This window comes from Bos indicus x Bos taurus, chromosome 10, assembly GCF_003369695.1.
Source record: "Bos indicus x Bos taurus breed Angus x Brahman F1 hybrid chromosome 10, Bos_hybrid_MaternalHap_v2.0, whole genome shotgun sequence".
Taxonomy (NCBI): Eukaryota; Metazoa; Chordata; class Mammalia; order Artiodactyla; family Bovidae; genus Bos; species Bos indicus x Bos taurus.
In genome coordinates this window covers 30,623,614-30,639,267 of record NC_040085.1, presented here as the reverse complement: position 1 = coordinate 30,639,267, position 15,654 = coordinate 30,623,614, and the positions used below count along the sequence as shown (strand labels likewise).

General features: G+C 37.5%; 1 protein-coding gene across 2 annotated transcripts in view; it reads left to right on the top strand.

The window, feature by feature from the left end:
* The window catches only part of EXD1 (exonuclease 3'-5' domain containing 1), a 41,511-nt gene extending 31,714 nt beyond the window's left edge, over positions 1-9,797 (top strand). For both annotated transcript variants that reach the window (XM_027553584.1, XM_027553585.1), the window contains one exon: positions 8,312-9,797. In XM_027553584.1, the coding sequence (XP_027409385.1) occupies positions 8,312-8,971 (660 nt within the window). In that variant the 3' untranslated portion in view covers positions 8,972-9,797. The remainder of the gene's footprint in view (positions 1-8,311) is intronic.
* Positions 9,798-15,654: the final 5,857 nt, after the last annotated feature.

Below are 15,654 nucleotides of genomic sequence, written 5' to 3'. Positions count from 1 at the left end.
GGTCAGTTTTCATTCCAATCCCAAAGAAAGGCAATGCCAAAGAATGCTTAAACTACCACACAATTACACTCATCTCACACGCTAGTAAAGTAATGCTCAAAATTCTCCAAGCCAGGCTTCAGAAATATGTGAACCATGAACTTCCAGATGTTCAAGCTGGTTTTAGAATAGGCAGAGGAACCAGAGATCAAATTGCCAACATCCGCTGGATCATGGAAAAAGCAAGAGAGTTCCAGAAAAACATCTATTTCTGCTTTATTGACTATCCCAAAGCCTTTGATTGTGTGGATCACAATAAACTGTGGAAAATTCTGAAGGAGATGGGAATACCAGACCACCTGACCTGCCTCTTGAGAAACCTATATGCAGGTCAGGAAGTGACAGTTTGAACTGGACATGGAACAACAGACTGGTTCCAAATCAAGGCTGTATATTGTCACCCTGCTTATTTAACTTATATGCAGAGTACATCATGAGAAGCGCTGGGCTGGAAGAAGCACAAGCTGGAATCAAGATTGCCAGGAGAAATATCAATAACCTCAGATATGCAGATGACACTACCCTTATGGCAGAAAGTGAAGAGGAACTAAAAAGCCTCTTGATGAAAGTGAGAGAGGGAAAAAGTTGGCTTAAAGCTCAACACTCAGAAAACGAAGATCATGGCATCTGGTCCCATCACTTCATGGGAAATAGATGGAGAAACAGTGGAAACAGTGTCAGACTTTATTTTTGGGGCTCCAAAATCACTGCAGATGGTGATTGCAGCCATGAAATTAAAAGACGCTTACTCCTTGGAAGGAAAGTTATGACCAACCTAGATAGCATATTCAAAAGCAGAGACATTGCCCACAAAGGTCCGTCTTGTCAAGGCTATGGTTTTTCCTGTGGTCATGTATGGATGTGAGAGTTGGACTGTGAAGAAGGCTGAGCGCCGAAGAATTGATGCTTTTGAACTGTGGTGTTGGAGAAGACTCTTGAGAGTCCCTTGGACTGCAAGGAGATCCAACCAGTCCATTCTAAAGGAGATCAGTCCTGGTGTTCATTGGAAGGAATGATGCTAAAGCTGAAACTCCAGTACTTTGGCCACCTCATGCGAAGAGTTGACTCATTGGAAAAGACTCTGATGCTGGGAGGGGTTGGGGGCAGGAGGAAAAGGGGACAACAGAGGATGAGATGGCGGGATGGCGTCACTGACTCGATGGATGTGAGTTTGAGTGAACTCTGGGAGTTGGTGATGGACAGGGAGGCCTGACGTGCTGCAGTTCATGGGGTCGCAAAGAGTTGGACATGACTGAGTGACTGAACTGAACTGAATTCAAAGGATTGTTTAAAAAAAAGTGTGCAGGGAGGGGGCTTGTGCATGGGGCTCAGCCACTCTCCCGGGGGCACCCTCTCAAGTCTGCAGGAGAGCAGGGAGGGGTCCCTGGCCACCCCTCTACAGCCTCTGGTTGGATCCATGCTGCACACAGCCCTCCCCCACAAAGGGATCTCAAAGATGTTCCGCCTACCTATTAGCTTTCCTTTATTTTTTTAATTAAGTTTTTGAGAAAAAAAGTATTTTTGAAAAGTTTGTCTTGCAATGTATTTATAAATAGTAAATAAAATTTTTACCATAAAGAAAAAAAAAAGTGTGCAGAAGCCATGTTTGTGGCTTACAAAGCCTGAAATATTTGCTATTTGGCTCCTTACATAAAAAGTTCACAGGCTGCTGCTTTAAACCATTCTTATTTAGGAATATTGATGCAAAGTCCTAAATAAAATAATAGCATTTTTGATACAAACTCCATTTAATGTATTGCGCTTTTTAATTTTTACAAATATTTATTTTATTTTGGCTGTCCTCGATCTTTGTTGCTGCACAGGCTTTTCTCTAGTTGCGGAGAACAAGGGCTTCTCTTCACTGTGGTATCTGGACTTCTTGTGGCTTCTCTTGTTGCGGAACACAGGTTCTAGGGTATGTGAGCTTCAGTAGTTATGGCACATGGGCTCAGTAGTTGCGGGGTCCTGGTCTCTAGAGCACAGGCTCAGTAATAGTAGTGCACAGGCCTAGTTACTCTGCCACATATGGAATCTTCCTGGATCAGGGATAGAACTCATGTCTCCTGCATTGACAGGTGGATTCTTTACCACTGAGTCACCATGGAAACCCCTATACTTTTCTCTTCTATTAATATGTTTCTGGATTATAGTTACAAGAATGCTTTAATATTATGTTCATAATATTTAGTATTGATAGAAAATATTGTGGGCTTCCTCGGTGGCTCAGACAGTAAAGAATCTGCTTGCAATGTGGAAGACCTGGGTTTGATACCTGAGTTGGAAAGATCCTCTGGAGGAAGGCATGGCAACCTATTCCAGTATTCTTGCCTGGAGAATCCCGATGGACAGAGAAGCCTGGCAGGCTACAGTCCATGGGTTTGCAAAGAGTCGGACATGACTGAGCGACTATATTATGTTAAATTCTGTATTTTACTAGGGCCAAGAATGTCTTATGATTATCTCATAAATGCTGAGAAGGTTATTTTGTAACTTTTATGTATTTTGCTCTCACTGTTTAACAAGAAAAGAACAACATAAAAATCCTTGCATAGTTAGTTTGATTGGAGAATTTTAATGTTTTTCATTTATCACTGTAAAGGACAGTTTTTTATCTTTTTAATATTTTACCCTCACTGTTATTTGCTGAAAAAATTTGATAATTTTCTATGTACATTGTTGATTAAAGTTGGAATAGATACTTTAACATGATAAAACATATCTCAAGCAAGAAGACTACATAATATTTGATTGGGAACATTAATATAAAAAAATACAAAATTGGTGACTGTAACCAATACTTTAGTAGTTTCTGAAGCTATTAGCCAGTGGGATTAGGAAAAAAAATGAACTATAAAAATTGAACAAGAGGAACAGGAATTAGGACTTGCTCATGATACATTCAAATACTAAAGAGAATCGATTGGAAAAGACTGCCACAAACAAAAAGGCAATTTGGTAAAGGGTACAAATATAACATAAAATTAATATACCCATTTATAATTTATACAGCTAGAGAATATACCATTTATACAGCTAGAGAATATAATGGGAGAAAAACATTCATTTATAATTGTAACAAAAAGTAGATTATATAGAAATGAAAATGTTTTAAAGTATTTAAAGAAAAAGTATCACTGAATGGTGTAAAAGAGGATTTAAATGCATGGGGACATTAAGTATTTTTGTCTATCAATTATTCCTGAATTAACTTTTAAATTTAACTTTATTCTAGGAAAAATATTAAAACTTTAATTATTTTGGTAAACTGTGATTATAATGTTTATAGGGATAGATAAGCATAAAGAAGAATAGTCCTGTCAGATATTAAAACATATTATATGTCTATGTTAAATGTCAGCGATACATGTATAGGCAGATCAGTGGAAGAGAGGAGAGAACCCCAACATAGATCTCATATATATCAGTAATGATTGGGATAAAGGTAGAATTTCCAATCAGTGAGAAAAAGATTATTTAGTAAATGGCTTTAGACAATTGACTAATCATTGTGGAAGAAGGAGAATCAGAGTTGTATTATTACATCTTTTGCTACACCAAAGTAAATCCCACAGATCAAGTATTTATATAAAAATGGAATTATGAAATTATTGGCAAAAAGTATTAAAAGAAAATTATCTCACAGCAGGAAAATGTCTTCGCCAACTTTATCAAGGAAGAGTTGACAAAATTATGTATACTTAAAGTCAACAAAAGAGTCCGAAATGCAGTACTTGAATGCAATCTCAAAAACAATAGAATGATCTCTGTTCGTTTCCAAGGCAAACCACTCAATATCACGGTAATCTAAGTCTATGCCCCAACCAGTAATGCTGAAGAAACTGAAGTTGAACGATTATATGAAGACCTACAAGACCTTATAGAACTAACACCCAAAAAAGATGTCCTTTTCATTATAGGGGACTGGAATGCAAGAGTAGGAAGTCAAGAAACACCTGGAGTAACAGACAAATTTGGCCTTGGAATACAGAATGAAGCAGGACAAAGGCTAATAGAGTTTTGCCAAGAGAATACTCTGGTCATAACAAACACCCTCTTCTAACAACACAAGAGAAGACTCTACACAAGGACATCACCAGATGGTCAACCCCAAAATCAGATTGATTATATTCTTTGCAGCCAAAGATGGAGAAGCTCTATACAGTCAGCAAAAATAAAACCGGGAGCTGACTGTGGCTCAGATCATGAACTCCTTATTGCCAAATTCATACTTACATTGAAGAAAGTAGGGAAAACCACTAGACCATTCAGGTATGACCTAAATCAAATCCCTTATGATTATACAGTGGAAGTGACAAATAGATTCAAGGGACTAGATCTGATAGAGTGCCTGAAGAACTATGGATGGAGGTTCGTGACATTGTTCAGGAGACAGGGATCAAGACCATCCGCAAGAAAAACTGCAAAAAATCAAAATGGCTGTCTGAGGAGGCCTTACACAAATAGCTGTGAAAAGAAGAGAAGTGAAAAGCAAAGGAGAAAAGGAAAGATATACCCATCTGAATGCAGAGTTCTAAAGAATATCAAGGAGAGATAAGAAAGCCTTCCTCAGTGATCAGTACAAAGAAATAGAGGAAAACAATAGAATGGGAAAGAGTAGAGGTCTCTTCAAGAAAATTAGAGGTACAAGGGAAATATCATGCAAAGATGGGCACATATCATGCAAAGATGGGCACAATAAAGGACAGAAATGGTATGGACCTAACAGAAGCAGAAGATATTAAGAAGAGGGGGCAAGAATACACAGAAGAACTTACAAAAAAGATCTTCATGACCAGATGATCAACGATGGTGTGATCACTCACCTAAGAGTCAGACATCCTGGAATGTGAAGTCAGGTGGGCCTTAGGAAGCATCACCACGAACAAAGCTAGTGGAGGTGATGGAATTCCAGTTGAGCTATTTCAAAATCCTGAAAGACGATGCTGTGAAAGTGCTGCACTCAGTGTGCCAGCAAATTTGGAAAACTCAGCAGTGGCCACAGGACTGGAAAAGGTCAGTTTTCATTCCAGTCCCAAAGAAAGGCAATGCCAAAGAATGCTCAAACTACCGCACAATTGCACTCATCTCACAGAAGGCAGTGGCAGCCCACTCCAGTACTCTTGCCTGGAAAATCCCATGGATGGAGGAGCCTGGTAGGCTACAGTCCATGAGGTCGCTAAGAGTCGGACACGACTGAACGACTTCACTTTCACTTTCCACTTTCATGCATTGGAGAAGGAAATGGCAACCCACTCCAGTGTTCTTGCCTGGAGAATCCCAGGGACAGGGGAGCCTGGTGGGCTGCCGTCTATGGGGTCGCACAGAGTCGAACACGACTGAAGCGACTTAGCAGCAGTAGCAGCAGCACACCCTAGTAAAGTAATGCTCAAAATTCTCCAAGCCAAGCTTCAGCAATATGTGAACCATGAACTTCCAGATGTTCAAGCTGGTTTTAGAAAAGGCAGAGGAACCAGAGGTCAAATTGCCAACATCTGCTGGATCATTGAAAAAGCAAAACAGTTCCAGAAAAAACATCTATTTCTGCTTTATTGACTTTGCCAAAGCTTTTGTGTGGATCACCACAAACTGGAAAATTCTGAAAGAGAATTCCGTCTGAAAGAGGGAATACCAGACCACCTGACCTGACTCTTGAGAAATCTGTATGCAGGTCAAGAAGCAACAGTTAAAACTGGATGTGGAACAACAGACTGGTTTCAAATAGGAAAAGGAGTACATCAAGGCTGTATATTGCCACTCTGCTTATTTAACTTATATGCATAGTACATCATGAGAAACGCTGGCCCGGAAGAAGCACAAGCTGGAATCAAGATTCCCGGGAGAAATATCAATAATGTCATATGCAGATGACACCACCCTTATGGCAGAAGGTGAAGAACTAAAGAGCCTCTTGATGCAAGTGATAGAGGAGAGTGGAAAAGTTGGCTTAAAACTCAACATTGAGAAAACTAAGATCATGGTATCTGGTCCTCTCACTTCATGGCAAATAAGTGGGGAAACAGTGGAAACAGTGGTAGGCTTTAATTTTTTGGACTCCAGAATCACTGCAGATGGTGACTGCAGCCATGAAATAAAAAGACGCTTACTCCTCGGAAGAAAAGTTATGACCAACCTAGACACCATATTAAAAAGCAGAGACATTACTTTGCCAACAAAGGTCCGTCTAGTCAAAGCTATAGTTTTCCCAGTAGTCATATGTGGATGTGAGAGTTGGACTATAAAGAAAGCTGAGCACCAAAGAATTGACGCTTTTGAACTGTGGTGTTGGAGAAGACTCTTGAGAGTCCCTTACCAGTCCCTCCTAAAGGAAATCAGTTCTGAATATTAATTGGAAGGACTGATGTTGAAGCTGAAACTCCAATACTTTGGCCACCTGATGCGAAGAACTGACTCATTTGAAAAGACCCTGATGCTGGGAAAGATTGAAGGCAGGAGGAGAAGGGCACAACAGAGGATGAGATGGTTGGATGGCATCACCAACTCAATGGACATGAGTTTGAGTAAACTCAGGAGTTGGTGATGGACGCATCTGAGGGACTAAACTGAACTCAAAGTGTACATCATTATTATACAACATACATTGTGAAATCATTACCAAGATTAAGATAATTAACACATCTATCACCTCATGGCTACCTTTTTTCTATGTGTGTGCTGAGAATGCTTAAGATACACTCTCAGCAACTTTCAAATAGAAACTATAGTAACCATGCTGTACATTAGATCCCCAGAACTTATTCTTCTTAAAACTGAAAGTTTTTACCCTCTGACTTATATCTTCCCATTTCCCTTTCCTTCAACCCCTGGGAACCACCATTCTATTTTCTGTTTTTAAGAAGTAACATGTTTGGTGCTTTTTTTTTTTTAAGATTTCATCTATCAGTGATTCCATGCATCATTTGTCTTTATCTCTCTGGCTTATTTCACTTAGCATAACCCTCCAGGTTCAAATATATTATTGCAAATGGCAGGACTTCCTTCTTTTTAATGGCTGGATTATATTCTATTTTGTGTGTATATATACACTACATCTTTATTCATTTGTCTATTGATAGACACAGGTTGTTTACATATCTTGACCATTGTTAATAATGGCACAGTGAACAAGGAATGTACCTGTCTCTTTGCGATCCTGTTTTCATAATCCTTCAAATATGTACCCAGACATAGGATTGCTGGACCGTATAATAGTTGTATTTTTAATTTTTTGAGGAACCTCCATACTGCATCCCATAGTAGCTGTGCCAGTTTACATTCCTCTCAACAGTGTATGAGAGTTCCCTTTGTTCCACATTCTCACCAATACTTGTTTTCTGTATTTTTGATAATAGGCATCTTAAGAAATGTTAATATCTCATTGTGGCTTTGATTTGCATTTCCCTGATGAATAGTGATATTGAGCACCTTTTCATGTACCTGTTAGCCATCTAAATATCTTCTTTGGAAAATTGTCTATTCAAGTCCTTTGCTCACTTTTAAATTAGATTATTTATTTTTTTCCTATTGAATTGTATGAAAGAATGCTTCTCTATGCAACAGAAATACTCAGAATTCAAAAAAGATATTTGACTTCAAAAATTTTGTATAGTGAAAATACTGTGAACAAAGTCAAAGGGCAAGCAACCCGGGAAAAATTATTTGCCTCGTAACAGAGAGCACATTTTCTTAATATATCCTTTATTGTAGCATTTATGTGATGACAAGATACTGGAAACAACCCAAATATCCATCCATAACAGTTGGTTAAACAAATTATGGTATATCCATACAGCCATTAAAATTGCCAACATGGAAAAATTTCTTAAGACAGATTTTTTTAGTTGGAAAAATCAAGATGGAAAAAATATAATATTACCAATTGTATAAAATATTTTTAGAGTTATCAAAATAAAAAGTTGGAGGAAAATAAAAATTGAAAAATATAATCCAATGAAAAGATATTTAGTAAGAAATCAAATATGCAAAGGCTTTTTACAGGGTATACCTGCTAAGGCAGTTGGGGCAAGATTGGAATGGACCCTTACTTTTTTCCTATAATCTTTATGTATACACACATGCACAACATGCAAAACTGGATTCAACATATTTAAATTACTCGAAAAAGAATACTGCTATAGTTGAAGACACTAGAGGGTGCCATAAGAACACATTTGAGTAGATGCTTGCTTGCCAAATACTGTTTAGTAGAAGTGATTTTAAGGACTATGTTTAGAAGTTTAGTTATAGTAGACTTGTGTTCATTTTCTTTTCTTAGCCTACATGTATGGAGCTCCCGGAGGAACTGCTTCAACTCCAGGACTTCCAGAAGCAGCGCAGAGAGCGAGCAGCAAAAGAATATAGAGTAAATGCGCAGGGACTCCTAATAAGAACAGTACTACATCCAAAGAAATCGGTGACAGAGACAGCAGGGAAAGAGGGAAAGGTACGAGGTTTCTTACTTTGTAAAAATTCTACACAAGATAAAGCCCCAAATGTTACATCTCGTGAGGATGTAGATTTACTGAAAGAAGAATCTAAGAGTAGACAAACCACAGTAGAGCCTCAATATCTACCCCTCACAAAGGAAGATGCCAGCGAGGATTCCAGTTACAACCTAAATTACCCTGAGTCAGAGGGGGTTAAAGACCAGAGAATAACTCAAAAAAAACACCTCAAGATACCTAAACAAGAGTTTCAGACAAGTTTATCTTTGAAAGAGGAGATAGAACAGTTATTGATGGTGGAAAATAAGGAAGATCTCAAAGGTACAAAACAAGATGTTTCAGTGTCTCCTTCCCTTCCTCAGGAAACCAGAGTGTCTCCAAGTGACATTTTTCATCCTTTTAGGAAAGCTGTGCTTCCCACACTTCCTCCCTGCCCAGCTTTGGAAAAGACTGATTCCTGGTTAAATCCAGATTCTCCCAATCTGCCTTAGAGATATGCAGTTTGTTTTTGAGGCCATTAAGGTGGTTTATTTCCACTGTTATCAGGGCCTTCCTCAGTGCTTAAGTTTCTCATGTTGTAAATTCAGTTTTGTCCCAGTCACAGTCTTCAGGGAAAATTATATCCTCTTACTTTCTGTATTCCTGGAATTTGATTAGGATGGGAACGAATAAGTTAAATAATGGAAGAAGTAGATTTTCTGATTATGTCATTCTGTAGAAATGTTCCCTGTGGCCAGACTAAATTATTTCTCATAATTTGGGTTTAAAAGATTTGAAGAAGGGAAAAATTTTGGACTTAGTGTCTGGAAGAACCTATACTTTAAATTTTTTTGTTGTATTTTTTGGTTTGAAGGGGGTTGGTAAAACTCTTAGCCAGAAGTTAAAAAAAAATGATACCCAACAAGTTTATCAGAACTTTTTTCCTTTTTAAAATACTAATAAGTAAGTTTATCAGGTATACTTCAATAAAGCTGAAAAATCCAACTTTATTTTTCAATTTAAATTTTCAGTCTGTCTTATGTTATAGACAAACAATAGTTAATGTTACTACAGGAATCAGTATAACTGTTCTAGTTTCATTTCATTTCATTTACTTTTAGACAATTTTATCCTTTTTCCTAAAAAGCAGGGACTGCTTTAAAGTATGTCTTTTATGTAAACTTTAAGTTTGATTGCACTCTGTTTGCCTGGAGATGGTGTGCTTTCTTAGGGTGAAAAAAAGGCAAGTTGTCCTGAGTCTTTTTATATTGAATACTTGCAAGTTGCTCACATTCTTTTGTGTATAATAAGCAATAAACCTGTTTTGGCATTAGGTTATCTTTCACTTTTCTTCATTGTGTCAGGGTAGGAATAAATTAGAATGTTTCTGCATTTCTAAGTCTAGAATCTGGGGTAGAAATCTGTTTTTTTTTTTTTTTTTTTGTCCACACTACATAGCTTGTAGAATTCTAGTTCCTTGACCAGGAATCAAATCTGGGCCCCAACAGTGAAAGTGCCTAGCCCTGACCACTGGTTCACCAGGGAATTCCCTAGAAATTTGCTAATTTGACTACTATACAGGTCTCTATTATTTATTGCACTTAGAGACAGTCTTCAGTTAGGAACATCCTTGTCTGTGCTCATTGATTCTGTCGTGAGTACCACTGAATGAACGTCCAGCTGTGCCTTCCAAACCCCAGAGCCCAGATCTGGCCTGAGCTTAAGATGACGGCAGGCCTAAGAGCTGTCAACTCAGCCCTGTGGGTGCTGTGTCTCACTTTATCCATAGTTTAGAAGCTCATTTGGAGCAAAGGTGATTTCTGGTTCATCTTGGATGAATGCATTTTCAGGTTGATCCCAGAAAGTGGTTAATCTAGGTTTACTCTGGGAAGGGCATGGATTTCTGTGAAATATGTAGAACTGATTTAGCACCTATGGAACCATACCACACACATTTATACATGTTTGTATACAGGCTACAAAGAAAAATGTAATGTTCTTCATATCTAAAAAAAGAATTTTTTCATTATTTATGTTCTATGACTGTAAAGAACAACAGGATTCTGTTGGACCTTTGTTGTATTGCTCAATATGGTAGCCACTAGCTATATGTGGCTATTTACATTTAAAATTAAATTAAATTGATTAAATGAAATAAAATTAAAAATTCAGTTGCACTTGCTATATGTTTCCATAAACCCAGTGACTACTACTTGCTACTCAATAGTTCCATATAATCAGGAGCTACCTGGGTAGCTGTATTAAATATCACAAATACAGAACATTTCCATCATTTCAACAAGTGCTATTGGACAGTGCTATTTTGAGAAGTACTTTCACTCCCAGAACTAAAGGAAACTTTTGGGTTTCAGCATAGTATTTTCTTAGTGAAACGCTTATATAACTGGAACTGCATTTTTCTCCATACATTTCTCCCTTCTAGCCTGGGGTCCCTACTTAAATTCCATGCGGTCAGATCCTACCATGAAACTCTGTCCTTTCCTGGATAGAATGTACAAAAATCCTTGGGTGATTCAAGCCCTGTTGTTAATGCTCTCTGCCATTACTCAGATGTCTAAAGTTTGCTCAGAATTTGGGGAAATCTTTGGTTCTTGACCCAACTCGTTGAGTTCTTACTCAGTATTTTTCTAGGTGAGAGTTCATAAATCATACTGCCTGCTTTCCCAAACTCTCTTGGAGTCTTGCTTCATTCTGCACCAAGTTTCTACATCTGTCCTACTCAGATCTCACCTTTCTGAGCTGACCTTTCTGTATGTGATCTGCAGTTACAGAGTCTCACAAGCAATCTATCCTTTTGCCTTAGGAATTAGGAAACAGAGTTGAGTTCATAGTTCCCTGAAGAAGGATCCTGCTCTGAGAATAGAAACAATGTTTCTTGCTTCTTGGTCCATTCAGTGTTCTTTCAACTATAGTGTGAAAAATCATTGAAGCAGCTTTGCCTGGGATCTGGCTATGGGCTTGGTAAATCCTAATATTACACAGTAGAATTTTAATGCACTATGTATAGGCCTATCGTTGTTTTGATGTGAAGCAAGTCTCAGCAGAAAGCCAAGATAAGACCTAGTGCAAACTTGGGGACCTGAGGATGATTATCCTGGTATACTTATATTTTTTATAAAGGTAACATCAATAAACACCTTACAGAAAATTTAGAAAATAAAGAGAAAAAAAGTACTCAACAATCATCCCATATTAAACAACCCTTCCTAACATTTTGGCACTTTTCTGTCAATTTTTTCTCTCATTCTCTATCTCTACACACACACAGTCATAACCATACCATAAATACATTTATTGTGTTTTTATATCTTTTTCCATTTTATAATCCTAACAACCAACATTTTATTATTTTTTTTACAACCAACATTTTAAGCATGTTTCATTTTAAAATTAATGTGCTATTAAATAGAATTTGGAAAATGGGAAACTAAGAAAAAATTTGGCTTCCCCTAAATTTAGTCAGATGGCATCACTGACTCAATGGACATGAGTTTGAGCAAGCTCTGGGAGCTGGTGATGGACAGGGAAGCCTGGCTTGCTGCAGTCCATGGGATCGCAAAGAGTCGGACATGAATAAGCTACTGAACTGAAGAAAAAATATATTATTTCTCTAACCACATTGAAAAAGCAGGTAATATTTTTGTTAATATCAGTGTTTATACTTAGGTTTCCCCCCCTGCATAGTTTTTTATATATATATATAGTATATACATATATAGTATGTAGTTATATATATATATATATATAGCATGTATCTGATAGGGGAATCAAAGCCAAAATATATAGAGAAATCCTAAAATTCAACAACAACAAAAATGATTAAAAAATGGACAACAGGCTTGAATGGACATCCCTCCAAAGAAGACATACAAAATGCCAACAGGTACATGAAAAAATGTTCAACATCACTAATCATTAGAGAAATGCAAATCAGAACTACAGTGAGATACCATCTCACACCCACTAGGATGGCTACTATGCAAAAACAGAAAGTAAGTGTTTGCAAGGTTGTGGACAAATTGGAACTCTTGTGCACCACTGATGGTGGTATAAAAATGCGGCTACTGCAGAAAATAGCATGGTGGTTGCTCAAAAAGTTAAAAACATAATTACCATATCATCCAGCAATTCCACTTCTGGATGTATACCCAAAAGAACTGAAAACAGAGTCTTGAAGAGATATTTGTTTCACATGTTCATAGCAGCATTATGAACATAGCCAAAGGGTGAACCTAAGTGTCTGTCAATAGATGAGTGGATAAGCAAAATGTGGTATATACATATTATGAAATATTATTCAGCCTTAAAAGGGAAGGAAATTCTGCAATGTTCTATGACATGGATAAAACTTGAGAACATTATGGTCAATGAAATAAGCCAGTCACAAAAAGTAACTATGAAGTGTCTAGAGTAATCAAAATGATAGTGACAGAAAGTAGAATGGTGGTTTTTGGGGCTGGGGGAAGGAAGAAATTATAAGTTATTATTTAAAGGCTATAGAGTTTCAGTTTTGCAAGTTGAAAAGATTTATGGAGATTGATGGTTGTGATGGTTGCACAATGATATGAATGTACTTAATACCAGTGAACAGTACACATAAAAATGAATGAGATGGTAAATTTTATATATGCTTTAGCACATTTTTTAAAATTGGGGAGAAAAACTAACATCACACTTACAGTGATGAAAGTCTGAATGTATTCCCCATATAATGGAGAATGAGAAAGGACATTTGCTTTCACTAGTTCAATTTAAAATTGTACTGTAAGTACTAACTAGTACAATAAGGCAAGAAAAAGCTTATAGATTAGAAATTTTAAAGGTAAAATTTATTTTTGCAAGACATGATCATGTGCACATAAAATCCTAAGAAATGTACAAAATGCTACTAGAATCCATAAGTGAATTTAGCAATATTACAAGGTATACTGCCAATATAAAAAAAAATTGTGAGTATAAAAAAATATTAGCAATGGTCAATTAGTAACTGAAATTTTAAAAAATACCATTTACAATCATGTACAAAAACATGATACCTTTAAGGATAGGTTTAATAAAACATGTGCAAGATGTGTATTGAAAACTACAAGATATTTCTGAAAGAAGTTAAAGAAGACATAAATAAATGAAAAATACCACTGAAGGCTCAGTACTGTTAAGATGTAAATTATTCCCAAATTCTAATATATTTATTTATTTATTCCAAATCCATAGATTTATTACAATCACAGTCAAAATCCAAGCAGGCTTTATATAGAAATTGACACACTCAGTTATGTCTGACTCTTTGTGACCCTATGGACTGTAGCCTGCCAGGCTCCTCTGTCCATGGAATTTTCCAGGCAAGAAATACTGGAATGGGTTGCCATCTCTTCTTCCAGGGAATCTTCCCAACCCAGGGATAGAACACTTGTGTCTTGTATCTCTTGCATTGGCAGGTGGATTTTTTTTTATCACTAGCGCCACCTGGGAAGCCCCATAGAAATTGACAGGATGATTCCAAAATTTATATGGCCATGAAACCATGCAACTCAGATTGGGACTTGAACCCACTCTTTTAATTGGGATCACACATCTGGTCTCAGGATTTAATGAAGCTCAGGTTCTTGATGTCTCATCGCAGAAAGAATTTAGTGAGAGACAGAGTGATAGGTAAGAAGTGGATTTATTTAGAGAGAAACATACTCCACAGACAGAGTGTAGGCCATCTCAGAAGGTAAGAGTGGCCTTACCTTTTACCAAAAATATTAAGTCTTTCACTGTTCCCATTGTTTCCCCATCTATTTGCCATGAAGTGATGGGACCAGATGCCATGATCTTAAGTTTTGAGTGTTGAATTTTAACCAAACTTTTTCACTCTCCTCTTTCACCTTCATCAAGTTAAAGTGAAGTCGCTCAGTTGTGTCTGACTCTTTGCGACCCCGTGGACTGTAGCTCACCAGGCTCCTTCGTCCATGGGATTCTCCAGGCAAGAATACTGGAGTGGGTTGCCATTTCCTTCTCCAGGGGAATCTTCCTGACCCAGGGATCGAACCCAGGTCTCCTGCATTGCAGGCAGACGCTTTAACGTTTGAGCCACCAGGGAAGCCCTCTATAATTTCTCTTCGCTTTCTGCCATAGAAGGGTGGTGTCATCTGCATATCTGAAGTTATTGATATTTCTCCTGGCAGTATTGATTCCAACTTACGCTTCATACAGCGTGGTATTTCTCATGATGTACTCTGCATATAAGTTAAATAAGCAAGGTGACGGTATACAGCCTTGACATTCTCCTTTCCCAGTTTGGAACAGTCCATTGTTCCATGTCTGATTCTAACTGTTGCTTCTTGACCTGCATACAGGTTTCTCAGGAGGCAGGTAAAGTGGTCTGGTATTCCCATCTCTTTAAGAATTTTCCACAGTTTGTTGTGATCTACACGGTCAAAGGCTTTAGTGTAGTCAGTGAAGCAGATGTTTTTTTTTCTAGAATTCTCTAGCTTTTTCTATGATCCAGCAGATGTTGGCAATTTTTCTATGATCCAGCAGATGTTGGCTTGTACATCTGAAAGTTCTAGGTTTACACACTGTTGAAGACTAGCTTGAAGAATTTTGAGCATTACTTTGCTATCATGTGAAATGAGTGCAATTGTGTAGTAGTTCGAACATTTTTTGGTGTTGTCATCGTGGTTATCCAGGTCATTAAGATCTTTCTGGTATAGTTCTTCTGTGTATTCTTGCCATTTAAGTTTTTTTTTTTTTTTTTGCCACACTGCACAGCTCTGGGATCTTTCTTAGTTCCCCGACCAGGGATTGAACCCAGGCCCCAGCAGTAAAAGCATGGAGTCCTAACCACTGGACAATGAGGAAAGTCCCAATGCTTTCAATATTTTATTTTCCTCTGTTTTCTTCAATGAACTAGAGTGTAAACTGGTACATATAGAACAATGGATAAAAGGCATTTAATTGTAATGCAAACCAGAAGAGCCAGTAACTTAAGCGCAGTGCTACTGATCGCTCCACAAAGCAACAGTATAGCCTCTCTGGTTCGTATGAGATACTTCCACATTCTGGAGTTCTCAAATTCCCCAAAGAGCATTACTGTTTATAACTTGAAAGCCACCTGATGGCTAAATAAAAGCTTTGTAATAGAAACACATTCTAAAGAAAACATTCCTTAGGAAGAGCCAAAATGGCA